The sequence below is a fragment of the Chionomys nivalis genome, chromosome 6, assembly GCF_950005125.1.
Source record: "Chionomys nivalis chromosome 6, mChiNiv1.1, whole genome shotgun sequence".
Classification (NCBI taxonomy): domain Eukaryota; kingdom Metazoa; phylum Chordata; class Mammalia; order Rodentia; family Cricetidae; genus Chionomys; species Chionomys nivalis.
In genome coordinates, this window is record NC_080091.1 from 39914262 (window position 1) to 39939618 (window position 25357).

Consider the following 25357-nt stretch of genomic DNA (forward strand, 5'->3'; position numbering starts at 1 on the left):
ATCAGACTTACACCTGACTTCTCTATGGAAACCATGAAAGCCAGAAGGTCCTGGATAGATGTACTGCAGAAACTAAGAGACCATGGATGCAAGCCCAGACTACTATACCCAGCCAAGCTTTCGTTCACTATAAATGGAGAAAACAAAATTTTCCAGGATAAAAACAAATTTAAACAATACGTAGCCACAAATCCAGCCTTACAGAAAGTAATAGAAGGAAAATCACTAACCAAGGAGTCCAACAATGACCACAATATCTCAGACAACTAGAGACCCTTCACCAGCGCAACACAAAGAAGGGGAACACACAAAATTTACAACTTAAAAAATGACCGGAGTTAACAACCACTGGTCATTAATATCACTTAATGTCAATGGACTCAACTCTCCTATAAAAAGGCACAGACTAAGAGATTGGATACGAAAACAGGATCCAACATTCTGCTGTTTACAAGAAACACACCTCAACCACAAAGACAGGCACTTACTCAGAGTAAAGGGTTGGGATAAGGCTTATCAAGTAAATGGACCTAAGAAACAAGCAGGGGTGGCCATACTAATTTCTAACAAAGTTGACTTCAAACTTAAATCAATCAGGAGAGATGGAGAGGGACATTTTCTACTCATAACAGGAACAATTCATCAGGATGAAGTCTCAATCCTGAATATCTATGCCCCTAATATAAAAGCACCCACGTACGTAAAAGAAACATTGTTAAAACTCAAGGCAGCCATCAAACCGCACACATTAATAGTAGGAGACTTTAATACTCCTCTCTCACCAATGGACAGGTCAAGTAGACAGAAACCTAACAGAGAAATAAGAGAATTAATGGAGGTAATGAATCAAATGGACTTAACAGACATCTATAGAATATTCCACCCAAATAGGAAAGAATATACCTTCTTCTCTGCAGCTCATGGAACCTTCTCAAAAATCGACCACATACTCGGTAACAAAGCAAACATCCACAGTTACAAAAAAATATTAATAACCACCTGTATCTTATCAGATCACCATGGATTAAAGCTAGAATTCAGCAACAATGCTACCCCCAGAAAGCCTACAAACTCATGGAAACTGAATAGTCAACTACTGAACCATACCTGGATTAAGGAAGAAATAAAGAAAGAAATTAAACTCTTCCTTGAAGACAATGAAAATAAAGAAACAACATACTCAAACCTATGGGACACTATGAAAGCAGTTCTGAGAGGAAAGTTCATAGCACTAACTGCCCACTTAAAGAAAACAGAGAAAGCACACATTGGAGACTTAACAGCCCACCTGAAAGCTCTAGAAAAAAAAGAAGCAGACTCACCTAGAAGGGGTAGAAGACTGGAAATAATCAAACTGAGGGCTGAAATCAACAAAATAGAAACACAGAAAACAATTGAAAGAATCAATGAATCAAAAAGCTGGTTCCTGGAGAAAATCAACAAGATTGATAAACCCCTATCCAAACTAATCAAACGGCAGAGAGAGAATTTGCAAATTAATAAGATCAGAAATGAAAAGGGAGACATAACCACAGACACAGAGGAAATTCAGAGAATCATTAGATCTTACTACAAAAGCCTGTATGCCACAAAACTGGAAAATGTAAAAGAAATGGACGCTTTTTTAGATAAATACCATTTACCAAAGTTAAACCAGGACCAGGTGAACAACCTAAATAGACCTGTTAGTCGTGAAGAATTAGAAGCTGTTATCAAAAACCTCCCTTCCAAAAAAAGTCCAGGACCAGATGGTTTCAATGCGGAATTCTACCAGAACTTCCAAGAAGACCTAATACCTATTCTCCTTAATGTATTTCACAATATAGAAACAGAAGAGTCATTGCCAAATTCCTTTTATGAAGCTACAGTAACTCTGATACCAAAACCACACAAAGACCCAACCAAGAAAGAGAATTACAGGCCAATCTCACTCATGAACATCGACGCAAAAATCCTCAACAAAATTCTGGCAAACCGAATCCAAGAACACATTAGAAAAATTATCCATTATGATCAAGTAGGCTTCATACCAGAGATGCAGGGCTGGTTTAACATACGCAAATCTATCAATGTAATCCATCATATAAATAAACTGAAAGAAAAAAACCATATGATCGTTTCATTAGATGCTGAAAAAGCATTTGACAAAATTCAACATCCCTTTATGATAAAAGTCTTAGAGAGATTAGGGATACAAGGGTCATACCTAAATATAATTAAAGCTATATACAGCAAGCCGACAGCTAATATCAAATTAAATGGAGAGAAACTTAAAGCCATTCCACTAAAATCAGGAACACGCCAAGGCTGTCCACTCTCTCCATACCTCTTCAATATAGTTCTCGAAGTTTTAGCAATAGCAATAAGACAACATAAGGGGATAAAGGGGATTCAAGTTGGAAAGGAAGAAGTTAAACTTGCATTATTTGCAGATGATATGATAGTGTACATGAGCGACCCCAAAAACTCATCCAAAGAACTCCTACAGCTGATAAACGCCTTTAGTAATGTGGCAGGATACAAGATCAACTCCAAAAAATCAGTCGCCCTCTTATACACAAAGGATCTGGAAGCAGAGAGAGAAATAAGAGAATCATCACCTTTCACGATAGCCACAAACAGCATAAAATATCTTGGGGTAACTCTAACCAAGGAAGTGAAAGATCTATTTGACAAAAACTTTAAGGCATTGAAAAAAGAAATTGAAGAGGATACCAGAAAATGGAAGGATCTCCCTTGCTCTTGGATTGGGAGAATCAACATAGTAAAAATGGCAATTCTACCAAGGGCAATTTATAGATTCAATGCAATCCCCATTAAAATCCCATCAAAATTCTTCACAGATCTTGAAAGGACAATAATCAACTTTATATGGAGAAACAAAAAACCCAGGATAGCCAAAACAATCTTATACAATAAAGGAACTTCTGGAGGCATTACCATCCCTGACTTCAAACTCTATTACAGAGCTACAGTAATGAAAACAGCGTGGTACTGGCATAAAAACAGAGAAGTCGACCAATGGAATCGTATAGAAGACCCGGATTTTAACCCACAAACCTATGAACAACTGATTTTTGATAAAGGAGCTAAAAGTATACAATGGAAGAAAGAAAGCATCTTCAACAAATGGTGCTGGCACAACTGGATGTCAACCTGTAGAAGAATGAAAATAGACCCATATCTATCACCATGCACAAAACTCAAGTCCAAATGGATCAAAGACCTCAATATCAATCTGAACACACTGAACCTGATAGAAGAGAAAATGGGAAGTACCCTACAACATATGGGCACTGGAGATCGCTTCCTATGTATAACCCCAGCAGCACAGACATTAAGGGCAACATTGAATAAATGTGACCTCCTGAAACTGAGAAGCTTCTGTAAAGCAAAGGACACTGTCATTAAGACAAAAAGGCAGCCTACTGACTGGGAGAAGATCTTCACCAACCCCGCAACAGACAAAGGTCTGATCTCCAAAATATATAAAGAACTCAAGAAACTAGACTTTAAAAGGATAATTAACCCAATTAAAAAATGGGGCACTGAACTGAACAGAGAATTCTCAACAGAAGAAGTTAAAATGGCCAAAAGATACTTAAGGTCATGCTCAACCTCCTTAGCGATCAGAGAAATGCAAATCAATACAACTTTGAGATATCATCTTACACCTGTCAGAATGGCTAAAATCAAAAACACCAAGGATAGCCTTTGCTGGAGAGGTTGTGGAGAAAGGGGTACCCTCATCCATTGCTGGTGGGACTGCAAACTTGTGCAACCACTTTGGAAATCAGTGTGGCGGTTTCTCAGAAAAATTGGGATCAACCTACCCCTGGACCCAGCAATACCACTCTTGGGAATATACCCAAGAGATGCCCTATCATATGACAAAAGCATTTGTCCAACTATGTTCATAGCAGCATTATTTGTAATAGCCAGAACCTGGAAGCAACCTAGATGCCCTTCAATGGAAGAATGGATGAAGAAATTGTGGAATATATACACATTAGAGTACTACTCTGCGGTAAAAAACAATGACTTCTCGAATTTTGCATGCAAATGGATGGAAATAGAAAATACGATCCTTAGTGAGGTAACCCAGACCCAAAAAGAAGAACATGGGATGTACTCACTCATAATTGGTTTCTAGCCATGGATAGGGGCCACTGAGTCTATAATTTGTGATCCTAAAGAAGCTAAACAAGAGGGTAAACCCAAGGAAAAACATATAGATATCCTCCCAGCTATGGGAAATAGACATGACTGATGGGCAAAAAATTGGAATCTTGGGGGTGGGGTGGGATGGGGATGAGGGGTGATGGGGAGAGAAAAGTGTGAAGGAGAGGATGAGGGGAACTGGGGGAATCGGGGTGATTGGGGATAAAGGAAGGTTGGATAGGGGAGCAGGGAAACTCATACCTTAGGTAAGGGAGCCACCTAAGGGGTGGCAAGAGACTTGAACTTGGAATGGCTACCAGATGCCCAGGGCAATGTCCCCAGTTAGTTCATTGGGGCACCTGAGGATAGGGAACCTGAAATGAACCTATCCTATAATCATACTGATGAATATCTTGCATATCGCCATAGAACCTTCATCTAGCGATGGATGGAGATAGAGCCAGAGACCCACACTGGAGCACCGGACTGAGCTCCCAAGGTTATAATGAGGAGCAGAAGGAGAGAGAACATGAACAAGGAAATCAGGACCATGAGGGGTGCACCCAACCACTGAGACAGTGGGGCCGATCTATTGGGAGCTCACCAAGGTCAGCTGGACTGCTACTGAAAAAACATGGGATAAAACCGGACTCTCGGAATGTGGCGGACAATGAGAGCTGACGAGAGGCCAAGGAGAATGGCACAGGAACTTTCAACTGGCGATAGATCGAGAGAGAGACAGAGACCCAAATTGGAGCAATGGTCTGAGCTCTTAAGGTCCAAATGAGGAGCAGAAGGAGGGAGAACATGACCAAGGAAATCAGGACCACGAGGCGTGCACCCACCCACTGTGACAGTGGAACTGATCTATTGGGAGCTCTTCAAGGCCAGCTGGACTGGGACTGAATAAGCATGGGTTGAAACTGGACTCTCTGAACATGGCGGACAATGAAGGCTGATGAGAAGCCAAGGACAATGGCACTAGGTTTCGATCCTAATACATGAACTGGCTTTGTGGGAGCTTAGCCTGTTTTGATGCCTACCTTCCTGGGCCTGGATGGAAGTGGGAGGACCTTGGTCTTCCTGTAGGGCAGGGAATTTGGACTGCTCTTCAGTATCGAGAGGGAGTGGGAATGGACTGGGGGGAGGAGAAGAGGAGTGGGGATGGGGGAGGGGAGTAGGGGGAGGGGACAATGTGTGGGAGGAGGGGAGGGAAATGGGAAACGGGGAGCAGTTGGAAATTTTAATTAAAAAAGAATAAAAAAAAAAAGATTTCCTATGGGCTAGCACCCTCTGTTCCTATCCTACTCCTGAAAGACTGCAACGGAGCTAAGCTATACTCAGCGGAGCAGTGTGTGTGTGTGTGTGTGTCTGTCTGTCTGTCTGTCTGTTGAGATTTGATGGAACTAACAATAAAATTCAATCCAAGCCACACCATCCCTTCACTTACATCTTTTCGAAGCCCCAGGTGAAGGGCTACAGTTGCCCAAGCAGACAGAGAGGCTAAGAAGGATGCAAAGATCCTCCTCAGAGTTGTCCCCAGAGGTGACCCCACCAGCAGGGATGGCAGGGAGCATTTGCAGACGAGTGGGCATCAGCTATGAAACCAGAACAGCAAGTACCTCAAGGACCAAGACCAAACATCTTCTCCTTGGTTGTCTATTAACATCAAATAGTGCTATAGGGCCAGCAAGATGGTTAAGTGAGTAAAGTTCTGGCCACCAACACTGACGACCTGAGTTCAAGACCCGCACTCCTCTGTTGACAGACACCGGGCTATCCTCACCTTTAGGCTGTTTACTATTCATGGCACTGCCAAGAACATGAATGCGCCCTTTAAAGGAGCCTAACTGACATTTACAGTTGATAATGTTCATAGATGGCTTTTCAGTCATAATATTCCTAAAAATAACTGGAACAGTCTCAGACACTGACGGTTACCGCCTCCCATCTCCCTGAGAAGCGAATGCATCAGCCTGTCTTCTTGGCATGGGGAGTGGGGCCCCATTGGAGAAACTCACCATAGCAGAGGCAGAATGTGAGCCGCGTGGAGCTGGGAGGACCTCCACGCTGCCACCTCCTGCCTCCAACGAGGATGAAAACAATGAGAAATTGAAGAGCTTCAAATACAGTAAGGGAAAAACCATCCATTCATCTTACCCAACTACTCTACATAAATTACCATAATAGAAAATGTTCTATTCTACTTCTCCTTAATCTATTCAGATCACTTGAAAAAAAATCTATTCATTTTTGTCTTTCCCCTTCAAACACTTGGATTGCCCATCAATATCTAAGTTTCTTTGCAACCCAACTGTGGAAAGTACAAAAGTAATTGTCTAGCCAAATGGGACCCATTTAAAAGCTGACAGCAGCCACACTTCCTTCCTGCAGGAATGGGACTTTGCTGACATGCAGAGGACAACAATGGTTTCTGTCCCAGCTCTGATGTCTGACAGGCCTCGGCTCTGCCTCTTCATGCTGTGAGCCTGCACCAAGCTCGCTCGTTCTTTCCACAATATCTCTTCTAAGAGTGAAGTCCACCAGGATAGTCTAAATGTTAAAGAAAACAACCCAGACCTCTGGGTTTGAGAGAAGCCTGTCTCCTCACCTACCTAGCATGGCCAACCATGAATAAGTGGAATGCAGACGGCAAACCAAAGCTCTCACTATACCAGACTCCTTCCCTCGCAAGACCTGCCGCCCTGCAGCTTTTGGGGTCCTACCCTGGATCCTGAGCCTTCAGTCACCAAGCAGGGGACATAAGCCATGGGAGGATAGCTTGAGAGACTTGGGGCCAGGCTTGACAAGATGACCCATTGCTGCCATAGTGACTGCCATCAGCCCTAGCCATCCCAGCCACAGGAAGGTGGTGCCTGGATAGGCAAGTACTTGGCAGCCAGCATCGCCATCCTTGGGAAAGAGGTGTAGCCTCGTGCTATACTACAGCTCTCCATGGCTGAGTTCTTCCGGATTCTTGGAGTAATCTGTACCAGGGTCTGCTCTTGGCACCAAAAACAAAAAGGGCAGTGGCAGTGGCAGTGTGCCCCTGTGGACTCTTTCACCCTCACAAGAACCTAACAGAAGCAGTTGAAGGCTCTGATAGCCTCTGGGCTCCTGCAGTGAGACACACCCTCTTATCCTATCTATGAGTTAGCTGTGGCTGAGCTACCACCATGGGTCTTTGCTCCCAGAAACTCTACATGGCAGCTCCCATCACCTCCACCAGACAGCTAGGGAAACTAAGGCCCAGAGCTAAGAGGCTTAGGGCAAAGGTCCGCTACCAGGACCAGGCAGCCTCTGCCGCCTTGTCTCTGGATCCAGTGCTACATAGTCACAGAAATCATGGTCAGAGCAAAGACTCAGGACAACTTAAAATGAGAGGAACTCCTAAAACTCACTGAAATGTAAGCATCTGTTTCTCTCTGAGCTGGGATCAGCTCACTATCATGCGCCTCTGCAGGGCACAGAACACACCTTCACCATATTGCAGTCAATTCTGACAAGCCAGAAGTGTGCTGCACTGATGGACTCTTAAGTGTGCATTTCACTACTAAGAGAGGCATAGCTGCTATCCTGGGCATTCTCGGTGCACCAAAGCGGGCACTAAAATTGATTTAAACACCATCTCTCCTCTTAAGGGTGAATGAAAGTGAGCACTGCCCCATTTAGTGTGGGGCAGAGTGCACACCCACATGACCTTCCTGAATGCCAACTCCAAATAACAATTAAGTGAAGCTCAGGACTGCCAGCTCTGACTCGCCCATTTAACAGAAACCACATCACACATTTCCAGTAAGCCTGCTAGTCTGATTGGGAACGGAGCCTGAGCAATGGCAGAGTCCCACCGAAGCAACACACTGGCCCTGCCCGCAGCACTGCCTCTCCCTCACCCTGCAGAGTCACAGGAGCTGTGTGGCCCCACACTCCCACTATGGAAACCACAGGAAAACCTGTGAAGTGAGACCATCTTCCTGCTGAGAGATCTGCTTGGAGACCAAAGAAGCCACTTCAAGCTCCCTAGCCCTGCCTAGCCACAATCTGAGTGCTGAATTTGATAAAGGCTCTGGAAGGGGTCTGGGATGGAGGCAGATGACAGGAACCACTACTCTCCTGTCCCAACCCTAGACTTGCCTCACTCACTACTGCACTTCCAGGTACCACACACCCATGGCCACTAGTCAAGGAGCATATGAGTAGGAGGCTAGTGACAGGCGCCAATGGGATGGTCTGTGCAGAGTGGGCTGACATTTGAGTGAGACCTTGAAAGAGCCCTAACTGTGGATCTCATCTGTAATATGAACCCTGAATGTTTGCAAACAGTATCTCAACGTCACTCAGTGAAGGACTGCACGGAAACTCCACAACAAGGGAACGGGTGTGCAGCTCAACAGCCCCTCCCCTGGTAGAGGTTTAGAGATGAAACAAGAAGGCTTTTTATGGGGCACATGGTTGAGTATGGAAACTAGACACCACATCCACCATCCCCATACCCTTGACAAGCACCACCCGCCTGCCAATCAGCTTCTCCTCAAAGAAGGAAACTAAAAATGCATCCTCCATGCATATCAATAAGCTCGCCATGACAGCCCAGACATCCCAGCTTAGCCAGGGTTCCAGTCTAGGATCCAACCTCCTCCCTCCTGGTAGCCAGCAATATCCACCCAGGTCGGTCAGAGAAAGTTACAGCCAAGCAAAGAACAAGATGAGACCCTTGTTTCCAAGGAGGGCACCAACTGCCTCGCCTTTCTGAAGCATATGTTCTGAGAAAGCCTCTGCCTGCACAAAGTGCTCCAAAGAAAAGCAGAGCAGGGCAGCACAGCCTCTGAGCCCCTACCGCCCGCCTTTTCCTCGCAGCCTCCAGAGTCGGAATACTGTGAGCCTGATAGGTCTCCATCAAGGGGGAAAAGGAGTTATTCAAAGGCTTATTTTAAGAAAATCAATAGAAATAAAATGCCTTGAAAATGTCATTTTAACAGCATCTATTGTACTATTCACTGGGTATGTTTTTATCCAACTTAAGTAGTTTTTAGTGCTTCAGAAAACAAAACTTGTATCATGTAAAAAAAATTCTCTAAGCATTTCCCATTGCTTTTTTGAACTGTAGGAATAACAGCATTTTTCATAATATTTCCACCACATGTAATGAACAAGGTCTGTGTGTGTTCGGTTTTAAACCAAAGCAGGAGTTACATTTAAATGTGGTTTAAATAGTAGGTCTAAATAGGAAAGTGAAAAGGGAATTATGTCAGCAACAATCTCCTCCAGACTACTAGCACTTAACTCTTCCAGACCCAGAATCTTCTGAGGGCCAACTCTGTGCTCACTTGTGCCAAAATATGTTCAATCGAGCAAGAAGGAGACATAAAATTCAGTTCATAATTGGAGGCAAAAATCTGAGCTTTGGTTTGAAAAATAAAAACTACAAGGATGACATAACACAATCCAATGCTTCAAACAATCAAGACATGAAGTTCAATGACAGATCTGGAACAAGAGACGGCTCATGATTAGACTGACCACAGGGCACCAGCTCCAGAGATGGCTGTGGCCAGAGCAGAGATCTGAGACAGAGCTGTGGCTCAAATCCAGAGGTCAAGGACAGCATCCCACAGCTCTGAGGGCTGACAATGAGGAGGACTGCAGTGGGAGAAATCTGACCTACCTCTCCCTTCTAAAAAGGACCCCGCTTTGGGCTGAATCACCCAAGGTTACCAACTCAACTCTCCACTGTCGTGGGCTGCATTTAGAAAGTAGTTGCCTGCAAAAACAGGGAACTTTGTGGGTGCGATCCTTAACTTTGGGGCTCAACCTCAAGGGAAGGCCACTGTAAATTCAGCTATGGATGAAAATCAAAGGGGTTTGCAGGCACTGTTCTTTCCCTTCCAAACACTTAGGTGGTGGGCCACAGAACACACTTTTCCCTCCGTGGCACCGCTGGAAATGGCACCTGGACACCCCCAGCGCCCCCGCAAGCATTCCCAGAGACAAGAACATAGCTTAGCATGCAAACAATCCCCTGTCATGTTACTGAAAAAGCAAATCCCCCCCTCCCCCCGGCAAGTTCATCACTAAACTTGTTTTGTTTTTGTTTGGTTTTATTTTTCTTGTGCTAAAAAGTCGCTCAAATGAAAGAAAAAAATGAAAGAAAAACACTCCTTGTACAGATAATTCCGTGCAGGAGCTGCTGCAGCTCCTGGCAGACTCACAAAGAGACAGCAGGAAGGACTGAGCACATGGAAGGGATTGCAGTAAAAAGAGGGCTAGGCGTCTAGGGCGTGGCTAAGGACAAGCAGGCTCAAACCACACCCATCGCCGGGGTCGAAAGAGCCTGATAAAATTGCCCCACGACAAGAGCACGAACCGCTGCTGCACCTGCATGCAAGAATCCAGAATACCCTCTGGCCAGGTCAGGGCTGATCAAAGGCAGCCTCATGTTCTATAAGCCATCACCCCAACACTCTCCAACCCAAGGAAAAACTTCCCGACCTCAGTGGCCAAAAAAAACATGATCATTTGAGGTCTTCCAAGCCTCAAGTGCCAGTCTTCCAAACAGAATGTCTCTCCTGAACGCGCGCGTCAGTTGACATGATTTTAAGGAAACCCCACTCCCGAGAGATCATTCGCGGAGTCTGGGACAGGAACCCTAAACCAAAAAAAAAAAAAAAAAAAAAAAAAAAAAAAAAAAAAAAAAAAAAGTGGCTAGTCACGGCGGGAGAAGGGTCAGTTCTTTGGGTGGACCAATGAGAAGGAGGCCTCTGACTTCCGAGACATGAGCAAGCAGCCGCTGCACTGCTCCCGCCCTTGGTCTTTGCAGTGACCCCACCCAGGTCGTAACCCCCTGAAGACCTCCAGCGTTGACGTCCTCTGGCTCTGCGGGCCCCCAGCACGGAGCTTTGGATGCTGCGGGTGCGTCTTGGACCTTTGCTGGACCTCAGCTTTGCATCGCCCGGCCTTGAGCAGAGCGCACCGGGTCTTGCTCCGACCGCGAGCCCCAGGCAAGCGGCGGGGACGCAGTGCCCGCAGTGCGACTGGTGCAGCTGCCGAAGCGCGGGTCGCGCCGCCGGGACCCGACCCGGTGGAGCCAAGCAAGAGAGGCGCTGGCTGGCAAATCGCACCTCCGGCGGCCCGCAGAGGCTGCAGGCTCCAAGAGCCTTACCCAGCGACTTAACGGAGAACTGGTCAGAGATCCAAAAAGGTGCGGGCGGGTACCGTACCCGGATAGGGATGCGAAGTGAACCGAGGTCGAATCAGTCCAGTTTGGAAGGACCGAACCGCGGCGTGTGGGCCCTCTAAAGATACAGGAAGAAAGGGTCTGACCAAAGCCAAGGGATTGGAGAAAGGGGAGTGTGGAGAAGGACGGCTCACAAGTGCGACGGGAGGGTGGGAGGGAGGCCCGCTATCCTAGGCCAGAATAATTGTGGTGCGAAAAGATGAAGGGGCATCTGTGGTGCCGCAAGAGGGAACCAAGACAAGTAGGGGTTCTGAGCACGCAGGCTGGGACCAATGAGTGCGAGCTGGGGCCGAGACGAGAAAGAGGGTACATGATAATACACCCAAGCCGGAAAAAAACCCGGTCTAGTACTGGGTTTACCAAAGAACAGTGAGTGCGCGCCAGGTACACGATCTGTCCAAGTCGCAGAATCCGGGAAAAAGGCATCGCAGAAACCAGAAAGGGGGACTTGCACAGGGCCAGGGAAACGAGATTTGTCTCACCAAGGAGGGACCTGCAGGATAAGGGAACTGGACCGGGAAAATTGCGACTCGGAGGACATGGTCCGCAACTGGAGCCACTCACCTTGGGTTTGTACAGCCACTTTCGGAACCTGTTCATCATCGCCGCGCCGGCCCGGGCCGCGCTCCGGACTGCCCTCGCCCTCCGCAGCGCTGAGCCCGGGCCCGGCTGCGGCACGGGGAGGACACGCAGGCAGGGCCGGGACCGGCTAGAGCAAGCGCTTGATCCTGAGCGCCTAGCAGCTGGCGGCAGGTGCGCGGGGCAGGTGCGCGGCCGGAAGGATGCTCAGCTAGCGGCGCGCGACCGACCCAAACCCGCGGGCGGGCGGGCGCGCGTAAAGGCGCGGGCTGGGCGCGCGGCACCTCGCGGATTGCTGACACCCCGCACCTCCGCCGGTCACGGCCGCACATGCGCCGACGGCGCCACAAGCCCCCGGCCCGCCGCGAGTGGCGGGTGGGGCGCGCCTGGTGAGGCCACCAATCCGCGCCCAGCGCCACGCCGCACCCCGCCTGGGACGAGGACCCAGGGAAGGCGGCTCCGAACTACAGGTCCCGGCGCCCACCGCGAGCAGAGCCTGCCTGGCGTTGCTAGGTGACGGCGCCTAAACGACGCCCAGGCGAGCTGCGGGTGCGGGCGCTGGCCGGTGAGGGCTCTGGCCAGCGGCGCCTGGAGAGACGATACGGGGACAAACGGAGGCCTGTGGAAGCCTGGCGGCCTGCAGGTAGGCGGGCAAGTGAGGGTGAGGGTCCTTCATAGAAAGCCAGGCGCAGCCCATCCTCACTAACTCCAGTTCTCAAATCTTTGCTTACTATTTTCTGATGTGAGCATACTACTTTTGCGTTCTTCATCTCTCCTCCCTGATTAAAGGTAGGGTGTTTCCACCACTTCGTTTTTAATCGCCGCAACAAATGGTACCTTTTTTAAAAAGATAATTTTTCTGTGATGCACTACCTCCCTAGCAGTGCCATAATTGGGATCTGTAAACACACAAACACAAACGTAGTCAAAAATCTGAGAATTTATCACGTGCCAAGAATTCAGCTGAGAACGTGTGATCCCACCTAAAGTTCCCATGCACAGACGAAGAGCGTTTGCCATAGGCAGTAGATCCCAAGAGCCCCCGGGTGCACCTGCCCCCAACAATTTTTTCTTTCCCCTCACCCACAACCAGAGCCACCCTCTCTCATTGGTCTGAAATGAGACAATGACAGGGACTTACCCCCGACCCAGCACGGGATTCCTGTTCCTCCCCGGACTCTCTGACCTCTATTTCACTAAATACAAAGGGAGAGATGTTCCCCTTGTGTTTCTGATTGATTTTCCCACTCCCCTCTGCCCTAAGAAGCAAACCCCTCTGGAGGTGTCTCCTAGCTCCAATTCCTTTCCACCCATTCTTTCTTGAACACACTCTCAGCCACTCCTCTGATGCACTTGACCAAAGTCTTCCTTGATCTCGGAGCTGCTAAATCCAATGATGGGTCTTAGCTCTTATCTCTCTCTTACTATTAGCAATAGGTGACCCAACTGACTGCCTCTTGAGTGGTACAGCGTATGCACACTCTTTTTGCCCCAGCAGCTCCTGCATCTTCCCTTAGCCCTCAGCCCTGGACCTGCCCGGCCTTGTGGACCACCACTTATTTATTCCTTTAAGCTGCTCTTCTGCCCATTCCTGCGTGATTCAGGGCAACCACACTGTTTTGTAAACAGCTTTTTCCCCTCTATCTGTGGTGGCGCAAATGAATGTAGACAGATTATATAGATATATACAGCTTTAATAAGGAAATAGACTTACAGGACCATTTGATAGACCAACCCTTAGGTCGGTGGAGTAATTTGTTTAAACAGAAAAAGGGGAAATGATGGAGGTGGGTCTTGCATTTATCTGTTGCTTTCATTGGTTAATTAATAAAGAAACTGCCTTGACCCCTTTAATAGGACAAAAATTAGGTAGGCGGAGTAAACAGAACAGGATGCTGGGAGAAAGAAGCTGAGTCAAGGAGTCGCCATGATTCTCCCACTCCAGACAGACGCAGGTTAAGATCTTTCCTGGTAAGCCAGCTCGTAGTACTACACAGAATATTAGAAATGGGTTAGATCAATATGTAAGAGCTAGCCAATAAGAGGCTGGAGCTAATGGGCCAGGCAGTGATTAAAAGAATACAGTTTCCGTGTAATTATTTTGGGGCATAAGCCATGCGGGCAGCCGGGTGCCGGAGACGCAGCCCCGCCGCTCCTTATTACAACATCTATCCTAAATGCTGGGATTCAGACCTGTTTGCCTGTTCTTCACTATTTGTACAACTAACAGACCACCTTAAAGTCAACATGTCCACAATTGTATACTCTCCCATCATAAAAGCTGCTTCTGGGGCTGCAGAGATAGCTCAGTTAATAAAGAGTTTGCTTTATTGCCTTATTAGCAAGTCTACCAGAACACACACACAAAAGCTAGTCATGGGGCAATATGGCTCTGTGGTTAAAAGCACCGGGTGTTCTTACCAAGGATCCAGGTCCAGTTCCCAGGACCTACCTGACTACTCACAACTGTCTGTAACTCCAGTTCCAAGGAATCAAACCCCTCTTCTGACCTTCATGGACACTGCATGCTTCTGGTGTACATACATACATGCAGGCAAACACACATATACATAAGACAAATAAATCTTTAAAAAAAAAAAAAAAAAGGCCAGGCATGGTAACAAACATTTGTCATTCCAGCACTTCAGAGGCAGAGAAGGTAGATCCCTGGGGCTCTTTAGTCAGACAATCTAACCTAGGTGGTGAGTTCCAAGCCAGCAGGAGACTCTGTCTCAAATATGAGGTGGGTAGTTCCTGAAGAGTGACGCTGAAGGTTGTCCTCTGGCCTCCACGTACAAATGCACACACTTGTGTATGCGCCTATTTATATACACACATAAAAACAAACACAATTTTAGAAGAAAAAAGATGCTTCTCCCCAAACCACAATCTTCTCTAAGTGAAAACTTCGAGCAGACACACGGATAATAAGCAGTAACAAGTGGATTAGTAAGTTATCTGAGGTCTGTGCATCATTAGCCAACTCCAAAGCATGGGGCTGTCGCTGTCTAGTTTCTGTGCTTCGTGGTTGGAAGTTATGGTCAGGATAAAGGCTGACCCCAGGGAGGTAGGTATATCAGGATAAGGCTTAACTACAGGCAACAACTGATTCCAGCTTCGTAGGTTATTTATGTGTCCATACGAGAGGTGTGTGAAGAGGTAATCCTGGAGGTATAGCCGGAACCAGTTTTTCTGGCTACCAGCCTTCACCTCTTTCCTCAGGATTCAGGATGGCTGCACTGGCTTTTGCCATCATCTCCTGAGCCCACAAACCTGCTGGAATAGATAAGAAAGGAATGGCCCTCCACTTCTGTCCAACATTCCCAAAGTTTATTCTCTAGGATTTCTCAGAGATGGAAGAACTTGTACGCATGGCCATAGTCAGCTTCCAGGGAGTCTGGAAAATGTCACCATCCAGTCGGGCAGCAGTAAGGTCTGAGGAAGAGTCGGGAGGAAAGAGAAATCCACGGAGAATGGTTTGGTTGCCACACTTAACAGAGTGGCTTTAGTCATGGGACAGGAGCATATTTTCAGTAAAATGAATTTGGGATCTCATGACTGAGGCTGTGAACTCATTTCTATCTGATAGAAATGAACCCTCCTCACTTGCTTTAGTTCAGTTTGCTTCAGCCTGCCTTCCATGGCAGGGGATGCAAACTGAATAAAACAGAGAAGGTGAGCACTAGGAGGCATCCAGCCCTCTGTTTTCCTAGTTGTGAAAGCAACATGGGTGTTTGTCAAGCTGCTGCTGCATTGACTCCTCTGCCATTGTGGACGGCACCTTGAACACGTGAGAGAAAGACGCTCACTCTTCAACATTGTTTCCAGGCAGTTTGGTTTGTGTTTTGTTTTCCTCAGTGTTGAAGGTAGACTCCAAGGCATGGTGTGTTTTAGGCTGCGCTGTCCTGCTGAGTCCCACCTCTACCACTCAACAGCGCATCTTTATAAACTCTCTGCTGAGTCCTGGGATGTGTGTGTGTGTGTGTGTGCGTGTGTGCTGTTCTACTTCACATCTTCACCAGGGATGGAGGGAGGTTTCAAAAGCCGGGCCTCAGGCTCACCCAGAAAGAAAGTTCTCTGGGGTTAGGGAAGCAGATTCCCCACTCCAAACTCCTCTACATAGGTTTTGTTCTTATTTCTTTACAAAATTATTATCACTGTATCTAGCCCCCAATTAAATGAGACAATAAAACTGAAGTGTATTGAGCAAAGTCATCATGTGGGGATGGATATGGTCAAAACGCATTGTCTCCATGTGTGAAACTGAAAGAATAAAAAACATAGTGTTTTTAAAAAGTCGATGAGGGCTTCCTGATCCCCTACTACATCTCTCTGGATGGAGCTCAGTGACAGAAGCCCAGCATGGTGGAGGCCCTCGGTTCAGTCAGTGTGCCCTTTTGGTTGGTTTTGTCTTGGCCACCTACATCTTCCAGATTAGATGAGGGGCTGTTTTAGGGTACTTATGCCTTTTTATATTTTTGCCTTCATCATTCACATATCACTCTTGGCCTGGGCGAGGTTCAGGTGAGAGACAGGGCCCTGCTTACCACACCCACCCAGGCTTAAATGGCCGTTTAGTTGTTATCAGAGGAGGTTTCCAGAAAGGAATCTCAGGCAAAGAAGGCAGGCTTTGGTGTGTCAGCATGTAGCTCAGATGTAAAGAGATCACCTAACTTATGGAAAGAAAAAGGAGCCATATGCAAAGACCCCGGTAAAGGAAGAGGGGTCAGAGGCTGTGACTTTGAACTGTGAAGGGCTGGTGACATGCTGAGGCCCCTCTGGGTCCCGCAGCAACTGAGAACCTGGGAATAGACTCCTGAGACCTCACCTCTCCACTCTGCTCACAGCAGCGAGGGTCAAAGGCAGCAGCGAGGGTCAAAGGCCTAGGGCCCACTGCATTCCCACCCCACCCAACCCTCTCAGGAGCTCACATTTGGTGCATTGGGAGGGCTCAGGCTGGGAGAGCAAGTGAATGGATTTAAGGTTTCACCTAGACACATGCTCTATCTCAGACGTGAGGCCAGAGAAGGATTCCATGAACACAGTATCTGACACTGGAGGAGTCTGCAGCCGCACCCCACCACTGCCAGCATGGCTTCTGTGGCATGGGCAGTGAGGGCCAGCACTTGCTGTGAACCTAACACAAGTCTTTTGTCCACTAGTTGCACTTGACTCAGAAAAACTAGGTTTCGCTGGAGCGCATACTGAAACCTGTAGAGACGGGTATCTTTCCAGAGCGAATGTTTTCTCCAGAGCTACCTGACAGCTCCACTGTTTGTCACCAAGACACTAATAACTAGGAGTTTGATGGACACACACACACACACGGAAAAAGGACCTCCCCACACCCACAGAGCTGCCTTTAGCCAAGATTCCTGGAGTGTCTGAGATTGTTTTCCACTTAGGAGAGATCCAGAGTGGAACAAAGGGCCCCCAAGAGCTGTTCCAGAGAAGGAGGGCAAAGGTCATGCATGACCAATGACATCACAGCTTACTGGACTAACCAGTCAAGAGGACAGGACAGGACAGGACAGGAACAGACCTCCAGGGCACTACCTGGTGTGGTCTTACGAAGGGGACTCTAGTTCCAGGCCAGAATAACACCCAGGCTCACTTAACACAGAGCACCCCCAACAAAGCCAGAGGGGAAGCCACAGGTCTCCAATTCCATGAAGGAATGTCCAGAAAAGTGCCTCCGGCTTCTTGTGTGATGGTTGTGTAAATCTACCCATGTAGGCGGAGCTAAGTGTCTGGCTTGTTCTGTCCCTCCCAGAGAGAGGAAGCCATATTCAGACAGGGTGAAATGAAACCCATCTACTGCTCATTTAGCGTGTAGTCAAGTCTCTCACCAGTGAGCTCACTAGAAGTAACTTGAGTAACCAAAGAGAGGGAGAGGACCATAGGAGCCCTCAGGGCCTTCCAGACCTCCAACAGTAGATGCTCCTTATAGGATAGGATGGCTTTAATGGACAATCTCCAGGGAGGCAGACTTCAGAGGGTGCGGGTCAGCCCCAAACCTCTTACCATACCCAACATCATACCTGCTGCATCTTGGCAGGTGTGGATCTGTGTGTGATGAATTGAATAATCTGGCATTGTCCAAGGCAGAAGGCTACTGTCTCTTCCTGCCCCATTGATCAAGACCCCATTAACCTATGAGGAATCTACCATGAAATGGACCTGTGGGTTTCTAGGCATGAGAAAAGGTTGTCCTGGTGCCTGTCATCATGGCGGAGCAGGGATAGAGTTCTAGCTATGCCTCCCCTCAGTGCCCATGGAGCCTCCTTATTGTGTCCCTAGAGCCTGTTCGTGGTCCCAGGACTTCAAAGCTGTTTGCAAACTCTGTGAGGTCATTCTCAGAGAGACTGGTTCTCCCTTTGTGTTGGGAGCCCTGTAAGGCCCCAGCTGTGGTAGAACTGGCTCAGAATGCAGTCAGGGTGCATGGGGACTCTGGCCCTCAGTGAAAGTCTTTCCAGCCTTTCTCCCTAACTCCTCAGTGAAGCGTCCCAGGCAACACCATAGAGAGGTTCCCCCCAAAGACAGCAGGGGAACCCTGCTTTCTTCCTCTGCTGCCACCCTAGAGCCATCTGCATCTCCTCTACAACCACAGTCCCTTGGGTTCAACCTCAGCTTCCCAGACCCATGCCTGTTCCCCTCTGGATTTGTTCAGAGGTCAAGCAAGGTCTTTGACAGGTGACCTTCTGGATCTTGGAGTGCTGAAGCATGAGGCTGCTTGGCAATCCTGATCTCTACTGGAAACTTTCGGGCTACCCTACTCAGATTATATGAGTTCTTTTTCTGCAGAACCCTCAGAGGCCTCACCTTCTGGAAAGGTACATCTTTCAGTTCTGAGCATGTCCCTGCTTCCTTCCCCTTTTGTCTTTCTTAAATTCTCATTTATGGCATTTTGACCACTTAGAAAAGCTTCCTAATGTTCAAAAATCAGCCTCTGGGCCTGGCATGACTAGCCAGAACTGGCCATCACACTAAGGACCTTGGTTTCGTTTCCTGTTACTATGATGAAATACTAACAAAAGCAGCTGGGCGTGACGGTGCAGCCCTTTAGTCCCAGTACTCGGAGGCAAAGGCAGGGGGATCTCTGTGAGTTTAAGGCCAACCTGGTCTACTGAGTGAGTTTCAGACAGCCAGGACTACACAGAGAAACCCTGTCTTGAAAAAAAAGAAAGGAAGGAAGGAAGGAAGGAAGGAAGGAAGGAAGGAAGGAAGGAAGGAAAGAAAGAAAGAAAGAAAGAAAGAAAGAAAGAAAGAAAGAAAGAAAGAAAGAAAGAAATTGAATTACTAACAAAAGCAACTTCAGGGAGAAAAGGTTTGTTTATCTTCCAGTCCAACATATAGCCCTTCATGGTGGGGAAGTCGATGGAGCAGGAGCTTGGAGCATCCGGTCACATCAGATCCACAATCAGTAAACACGAAGGGGGGAATGTATGCTAGTGCTCAGCCCTTCTTCTCCAGTTTATGTCCTTTTTATTTTACTTGAATATTTCTTGTTATTTCATTTATTGTATTGTGAGCATGGGTCCTGCTATTCACATGGCATAGCTCCTGGGAACTCCACAACCTTCCGCGATTCTTTTGTCTTCTTCACCTGCTCTGGGAAGAGCCTGCTGAAAACTAGTCACCCCTCCCAGCTGGACTGAGGGATGTTCAGAGGCCTGATTTCTGACCTGAGCCCCTCCTGGGGGCCACCCCACCCACAACATGGCTGTTGGGCTTTGGTGGCTGCCATGGAACCCTGGGTGTAGGGCAGAGAGGGCAGAGGCTGGAGCTAAGAGGCGACCTGAAGTGGGCTCGCCACGGCCAAACAGATCACTTGTGTGGCCGAGACCTGAGATAAACTAACCAAGTAGTATGTTTGAGCTCACCTGAACCCAAACCCTACCTCCGAAATTCTCACTGTTCAAACCCAGAACCCTCAGGGACTTCCTTCTGGGGTGGGTAAGGGTCCTGCAACCACTTCAGCCAACATCCAAACTGGCTACTCAGAGGTTGTGGGTGATGTGATCTGTGTGGGTTTGTTTCAGGCCTCTGCCTAAAAGATGACCTACTATGAAAAATGCATCGAGATTGTAATAGAGCAACTTGACAAATTTAAGCCTGAGAAGGACAATCCCGAACAGTTCCTGGAGACGGCAGCTGCCTCCTTACAGCAGGTAGGGTCAGGGTAGCCACTGGGGTTTCTTGGGAGACCACATCAGTGACATGTGTCACCTGACATTTCACTGTCCAGCAAACAGCATGAGATCCATTTCTTCCTGTGGGGAGAAGTATGAGACTAAGCACTCTATCAGAAGACTGGTGGTCCTTGTGTAGGCACCCCTTTGCCATGAGAGGGCTCCCCGCGTCCAGAATGCACACTGGACCTGCTCTATCCAGAGCTACAAAACGCCCATGGTGCATTAGGAGAAGCAGCCCCAGTCCCCACACAGGGAAAGTGGACAGCACAGTGGGGGAAGTAGGGACTTGCTTATGGACACAGTTCTTGGTGGATTGTGCTCAGCCGATGAGGACTCCGGGAGAGAGTCTGGGCCCTCTCCAAGAGCTAACTGCCTTGGACCCTAAGTGCCTCCACCTGGTGCTTGTCCATCTCCCTTAGACCCCAGTTCAATGTTTGAGCATTGCTACAACATGCTTGAAACTGGGGAAATTTTATAGAATGTTGCTCTCAAGGTTCTGGAAGCAGAGACATCCAGGATAGAAACAGCAGTGTATCCCCCTGCAGAAGGTAAGAGAGAGGCAGACAGGGATAGTGTATCACTGGAATGTCCAACCTGAGCCTGTCACAATGGCAGCTGTACTTCCAAGTCAGTTTTGGATGCTTAACTCTCCAAAGCACACCCCTCCCCCAGCAGGCCTGCCACCCTCTTTATTGGCAGCTCCAGACTCTGCCCCATTGTCATTTACACACCAGCACTGCAACATTCTGATTGGCTCTCTGGACACCACTCTGAGTCCCCTTCCCCACCCCCGGAGGCTCTGACTTCTCTTTGTCAGGGTACTCAGAAGTCACCCCACCTGCTAATTGCTCCAGCACAGATTCCTTTCCCCAACCTTAGACTCTCTCATCCAATGGTAAAGAGCACAAATGTCTAAGTAGCGCCGTCTAGAGGATATATGTCCTCTAGGTTCCCGTGAATATCCACTAAGAGCTCAGTCATCAAGCCCTGCCTGGCCCAGGTGAGGCCTGCCCCTGCCCCCACCCCCACCTCAGCCCTGGTCTAGCCATCGCCTCTCTTTCCTGACCTCCCCACAGATGAGACACAGTAGTTATCCTCCCTGCAGAGCCCCTCAGCTCCACTGAGCCCTCCTCATTCTCTCACCCATCCTCACATCCCCTCCACCGGCCGTACTGCCTTCCTGCTGCTTTTTGAACAGACCATTTGTTCCTCCCACTGTCCTTGCCACTCCCGCTATCGCCACCCACTTGGACACCCAGGGTACTCCCTGGGCTGCAAAGCCATTCAGGGCCTTGATAAAAGAAGGGCCCTTTCTTTCAAGCGAGGCAGAGGGAAGTCATTGTCATTACTCTTTGGTGACCACAAAGAACTGAGTTTTAGTCCTCATAATTGGTTTGAGACAATTTTTCCATTAACAACAAATAGATTAATTGTAAATGAGTCCTAGTTGTCACTTGGAAAATCACAAAGTCGTGACCATCTGTGTGCCTTTTCCATGAGAAGCCTAGAACTCTGATGCAACCCAGCAAGTTGGCAACAGTGGATGGAGCGGACATACCCAGGAAGCTGAGCTCCACCTCAAACGGAGAAGCAACTCCCACTTCAGATGTTGGTCCTTTCAGGTTCTGCCGAAGTCCCTCTGAAGCCAAGGTGGATGGGGTCCTGGGCACTGACCCAGTTTAACAACACACTTTCATCTCCAGCTGCCAGAACTCGCTGGAATATACTGACCGCCAGGCTGGAGATGCCACCTGCCAGAAAGCTGCACGACCCCTAGACCACTAGGCAGAGGCTGACAGAAGGCTTCAGGGCAGAGCATGTGGTGGGCAGACTGCCTAAGTGCGTGGTGCCCTAGGCTCTTCTTAGTGTGGACATATCCTTATTTGGAGCCACTGTCTGAGTGGATGGAACTAGGTTATAGCTGGCTGTGCGGAGTGTGGATCCAGCTGCAGTAGCCTGGGTTTGCCTGGGCCAACTTGGCTGGGCCTTGGGGAGAGTGCAGGAGTAAAGGGATCCCATCCACTCAAGTGTGAAGTCCCCCGGCACCTCTGGCAGCCTAGCCTGTGGCTTCTGTCTCGACTCCTAATCAGTTACCAACCCTTTGGAGCAAGCATAAAGTCACGGATGCATTGATCTAGGGCTGAGTTTTGTAGGTGGACTCAGGTGGGGTCAGTCCCTGGGTACCACCTTGGCTCTTCCTGTGCTCCGAAGCCTCTTGCTCAAGTACTCGGGAGATTCACCTGGGACTAGGGATGAAGGAGAGGGCAACATGGGCTCCATAGGCACGCTAGGTAGCCAAGCAGTGAGGAAAACTCTGACTTTGAGGAGCAACAGATCCCTGGAAGTGGGATAGGGCTTCCTGGGCAGAGGGACCTACCAAGATGAGACCCCAGGAGCACAAGGCTCTTACCTATGACTGAGAGTGGTAGACAGGAAGTCCAACAAAGCCTGTGTGCTATTCAGACCTGGCTATTCAGCTTACATAGCTGGCCCATGGGGAGGTTGGCTGTAAGCAGGGAAAGTTCAGAGCAGAGCCCAGACTGTAGACAAGAGGGAATGAGCATAAAAAGATACTGCAGGGCAGGATTAACAGGAAAATCATAGGCAGCTGGATAGGTCTGGGGCAAGCATCCAGAAGAGTAAGAGAAAAGTTAATGGAGCGTGTACAAGAGTTTAGGTGAGAGAGGACTGGAGAGAGGGCTCAGTGGTTAAGAGCACTGGCTGCTTTTCCAGAGGACCCAAATTCAATTCTCAGCACCACATGGCAGGTCACAACTATCTATAACTTCAGTTCCAGGGCATCTGATGCCTTTTTCTGGCCTCCATAGGCAGTACTTGCATGTGCATGGTGTACTACAGACATACATACAAGCAAAACACACTTACACATAAAATAAAAATTAAAAATATAGCTGGGCAGTGGTGGAGCACACCTTTAATTCCAGCACTTGGAAGGCAGAAGCAGGCGAATCTCTATGAGTTCAAAATCAACCTGGTGTACAGAGTGAGTTCCAGAACAGCCAAGACTACACAGAGAAACCCTGTTTCAAAAAATCAAAAAGGAAAGGAAAGGAAAGGAAAGGAAGGAAGGAAGGAAGGAAGGAAGGAAGGAAGGAAGGAAGGAAGGAAGGAAGGAAAAAAAGTTATACAGAATGTTACACAGGAAATGTGTCCCACATTAATATTTATTAAAATATTCAGTGTTTTCCATGTCTCAAAACTGTTTTCAGCAAAAGTCTCCTTTAATGCCAGACCCAGGACTGAAGCAGAGAGTAGCATTTGGTTCTCTCTAGGGACTTTCCAGGAAGCTTGGTTTGCATCTAGTAAATAATAAGTAAAAATTATGTAAAAAGTACATATAAGTGAGAATCCATTGCACATACTAATATAAAAGTTTTGCTATAGTGTGAAGGTGATTTCCCCATCAAATCTCATGCTGAAGTTGAATTCCTCAGGACCACAGTGTTTGAAGATGACATTGGGAGAGATGATTCAGTCCCTGGGGGTGAAGCCCTCAAGAGTGAATGTGTCTCCCCAAGTGAGTTCTTGTCCTGGCCTTAGCAAGAGAGTATGTTATTATGAAGCAAGGCTAGCTCTTGTGTTTAATTTCTGTACATACCTGGTGCCCTCCTCCTCTCTGCCATATATGGAGCAGCATGAAGCCCTTACTGAAAGCCGTGCAGGATTTGGCACCATTCTCTTGGACTCCAGGAACTGGAGAAACTTTGAAGAGGGGGTATGATGGTTAGCCTTCACCATCAACCTTCCTGGATTTGGAATCAGCTGGGAAACAGAACTCTAACACCTCTAGATATTTGGACGGAAGGCAGATAGGTCAAGGAGGGCAAGAAGAGAAACAGAAAGGACACTTGGGATAGCAGGCCAAAGCCTGAGCACTGGAAACATGGGTCAATCTCAGGAGGCCAACGGCAGAGCCCTTAGTGGACATACACTTGACTCCAAGTGAGGAGGCCAAGTAGACAGCTAGGTAGAGGGTTCTGGAGTGCAGGGAGAGGTACAGACTGGTGATGGGGACATTTCAGGGCCAGCATATTCTCAGCCTGAAGTTGGACCAGGTCACCTGGGAGTACTTGTGAATCATGGAAGAACAAGCTCAAGGTGTTCGCTTATGGAAAAGTTGAGATGTCAGGAAGAGTAGCAGCAGAGCTGAGAACAATGGTGGCCAGTGGAAATATTGTAGCCAGATGTGTTCCAAAAGGAACCTGGGAAACAGGCTGGGACTCCAGCTAGAACCTTGTGCTGAGAGTCTGGGGAAGGGTGGAGGGGCAGGGGCCAGCCCAGTTCCTCAAGGGCTGTCCCTGCAGGGAACCTCTCCTGACATTGCTGCCACAGTGCATAACAGGCACATCTTAGTGCTGTAGGTGTCAGGGAAGCAAAGGTAAGGTAGTGTCCCTTTGCACACTCTGTTGTATTAGCAAGCAGGCTCAAGAATGCTTTTTCAGGCTTCTTCTAGTCCTGGGAAGCAAGGGCAGTACCAGAAATGACACTCACAGGGAAACTATGTCATGACTTGGGATGTGTCCTGGGTCTGCAGACTCTATTACCGTTATTCTTCTAACAAAAAAAAAAATTAGCTGGGTGGTGGTGGCGCGCACCTTTATTCCCGCACCTTTATTCCCAACACTCAGGAGGCAGAGGCAGGCTGATCTCTGTGAGTTTGAGGCCAGCCTGGTCTATAAGCGTTAGTTACAGGACAGGCTCCATAGCTACAGAGAAACCCTGTCTCGAAAAACAAAACAATGAGTCAGATGGTGGTGGCACACATCTTTAATCCCAGCACTTGGGAGGCTGAAGCCGGCAGATGGATCTCTGTAAAGTCAAGGACAGCCTTGTCTACGTCTACATAGTGAATTCCAGGACATCCAGGGTAACACAGAGAAACTCTGTCTTGGAGGGAGGAGAGAAAACAGACCTTAAGATAGGGCTGGGCTGCTGGGCGGTGGTGGCGCACGCCTTTAATCCCAGCACTCGGGAGGCAGAGGCAGACGGATCTCTGTGAGTTCAAGGCCAGCCTGGTCTACAAGAGCTAGTTCCAGGACAGGAACCAAAAGCTACCGAGAAACCCTGTCTTGAAAAATCAAAAAAAAAAAAAAAAAAAGAAAAGAAAAAGAAAAATAGGGCTGGGCTAGCAAGATGGCTTGGTGAGTGAAGGTGCTTATAGTGTCAA

General features: G+C 48.0%; 2 protein-coding genes across 5 annotated transcripts in view; one reads left to right on the plus strand and one right to left on the minus strand.

Moving 5' to 3' along the window:
- Positions 1 to 12326, minus strand: part of Zfyve28 (zinc finger FYVE-type containing 28) — a 93348-nt gene extending 81022 nt beyond the window's left edge. The window contains exon 1 of one of the 2 annotated variants that reach the window (XM_057771587.1): positions 11960 to 12323. In XM_057771587.1, coding sequence (XP_057627570.1) covers positions 11960 to 11998 — 39 coding nt within the window. In that variant the 5' untranslated portion in view covers positions 11999 to 12323. Of the gene's footprint in view, positions 1 to 11959 lie in introns of both variants that reach the window. The other variant, XM_057771588.1, reaches the window with a different exon arrangement.
- Positions 12327 to 12478: 152 nt separating this feature from the next.
- The window catches only part of Cfap99 (cilia and flagella associated protein 99), a 39504-nt gene continuing 26625 nt past the window's right edge, over positions 12479 to 25357 (plus strand). For 2 of the 3 annotated variants that reach the window (XM_057771591.1, XM_057771590.1), the window contains exon 1: positions 12572 to 12617. Coding sequence is in view for 1 of the 3 variants with exons in the window: in XM_057771589.1 (XP_057627572.1) it covers positions 20032 to 20145 (114 nt within the window). In the remaining 2 variants the exon portion in view is untranslated. Of the gene's footprint in view, positions 12618 to 20016; positions 20146 to 25357 lie in introns of all 3 variants that reach the window. The other variant, XM_057771589.1, reaches the window with a different exon arrangement.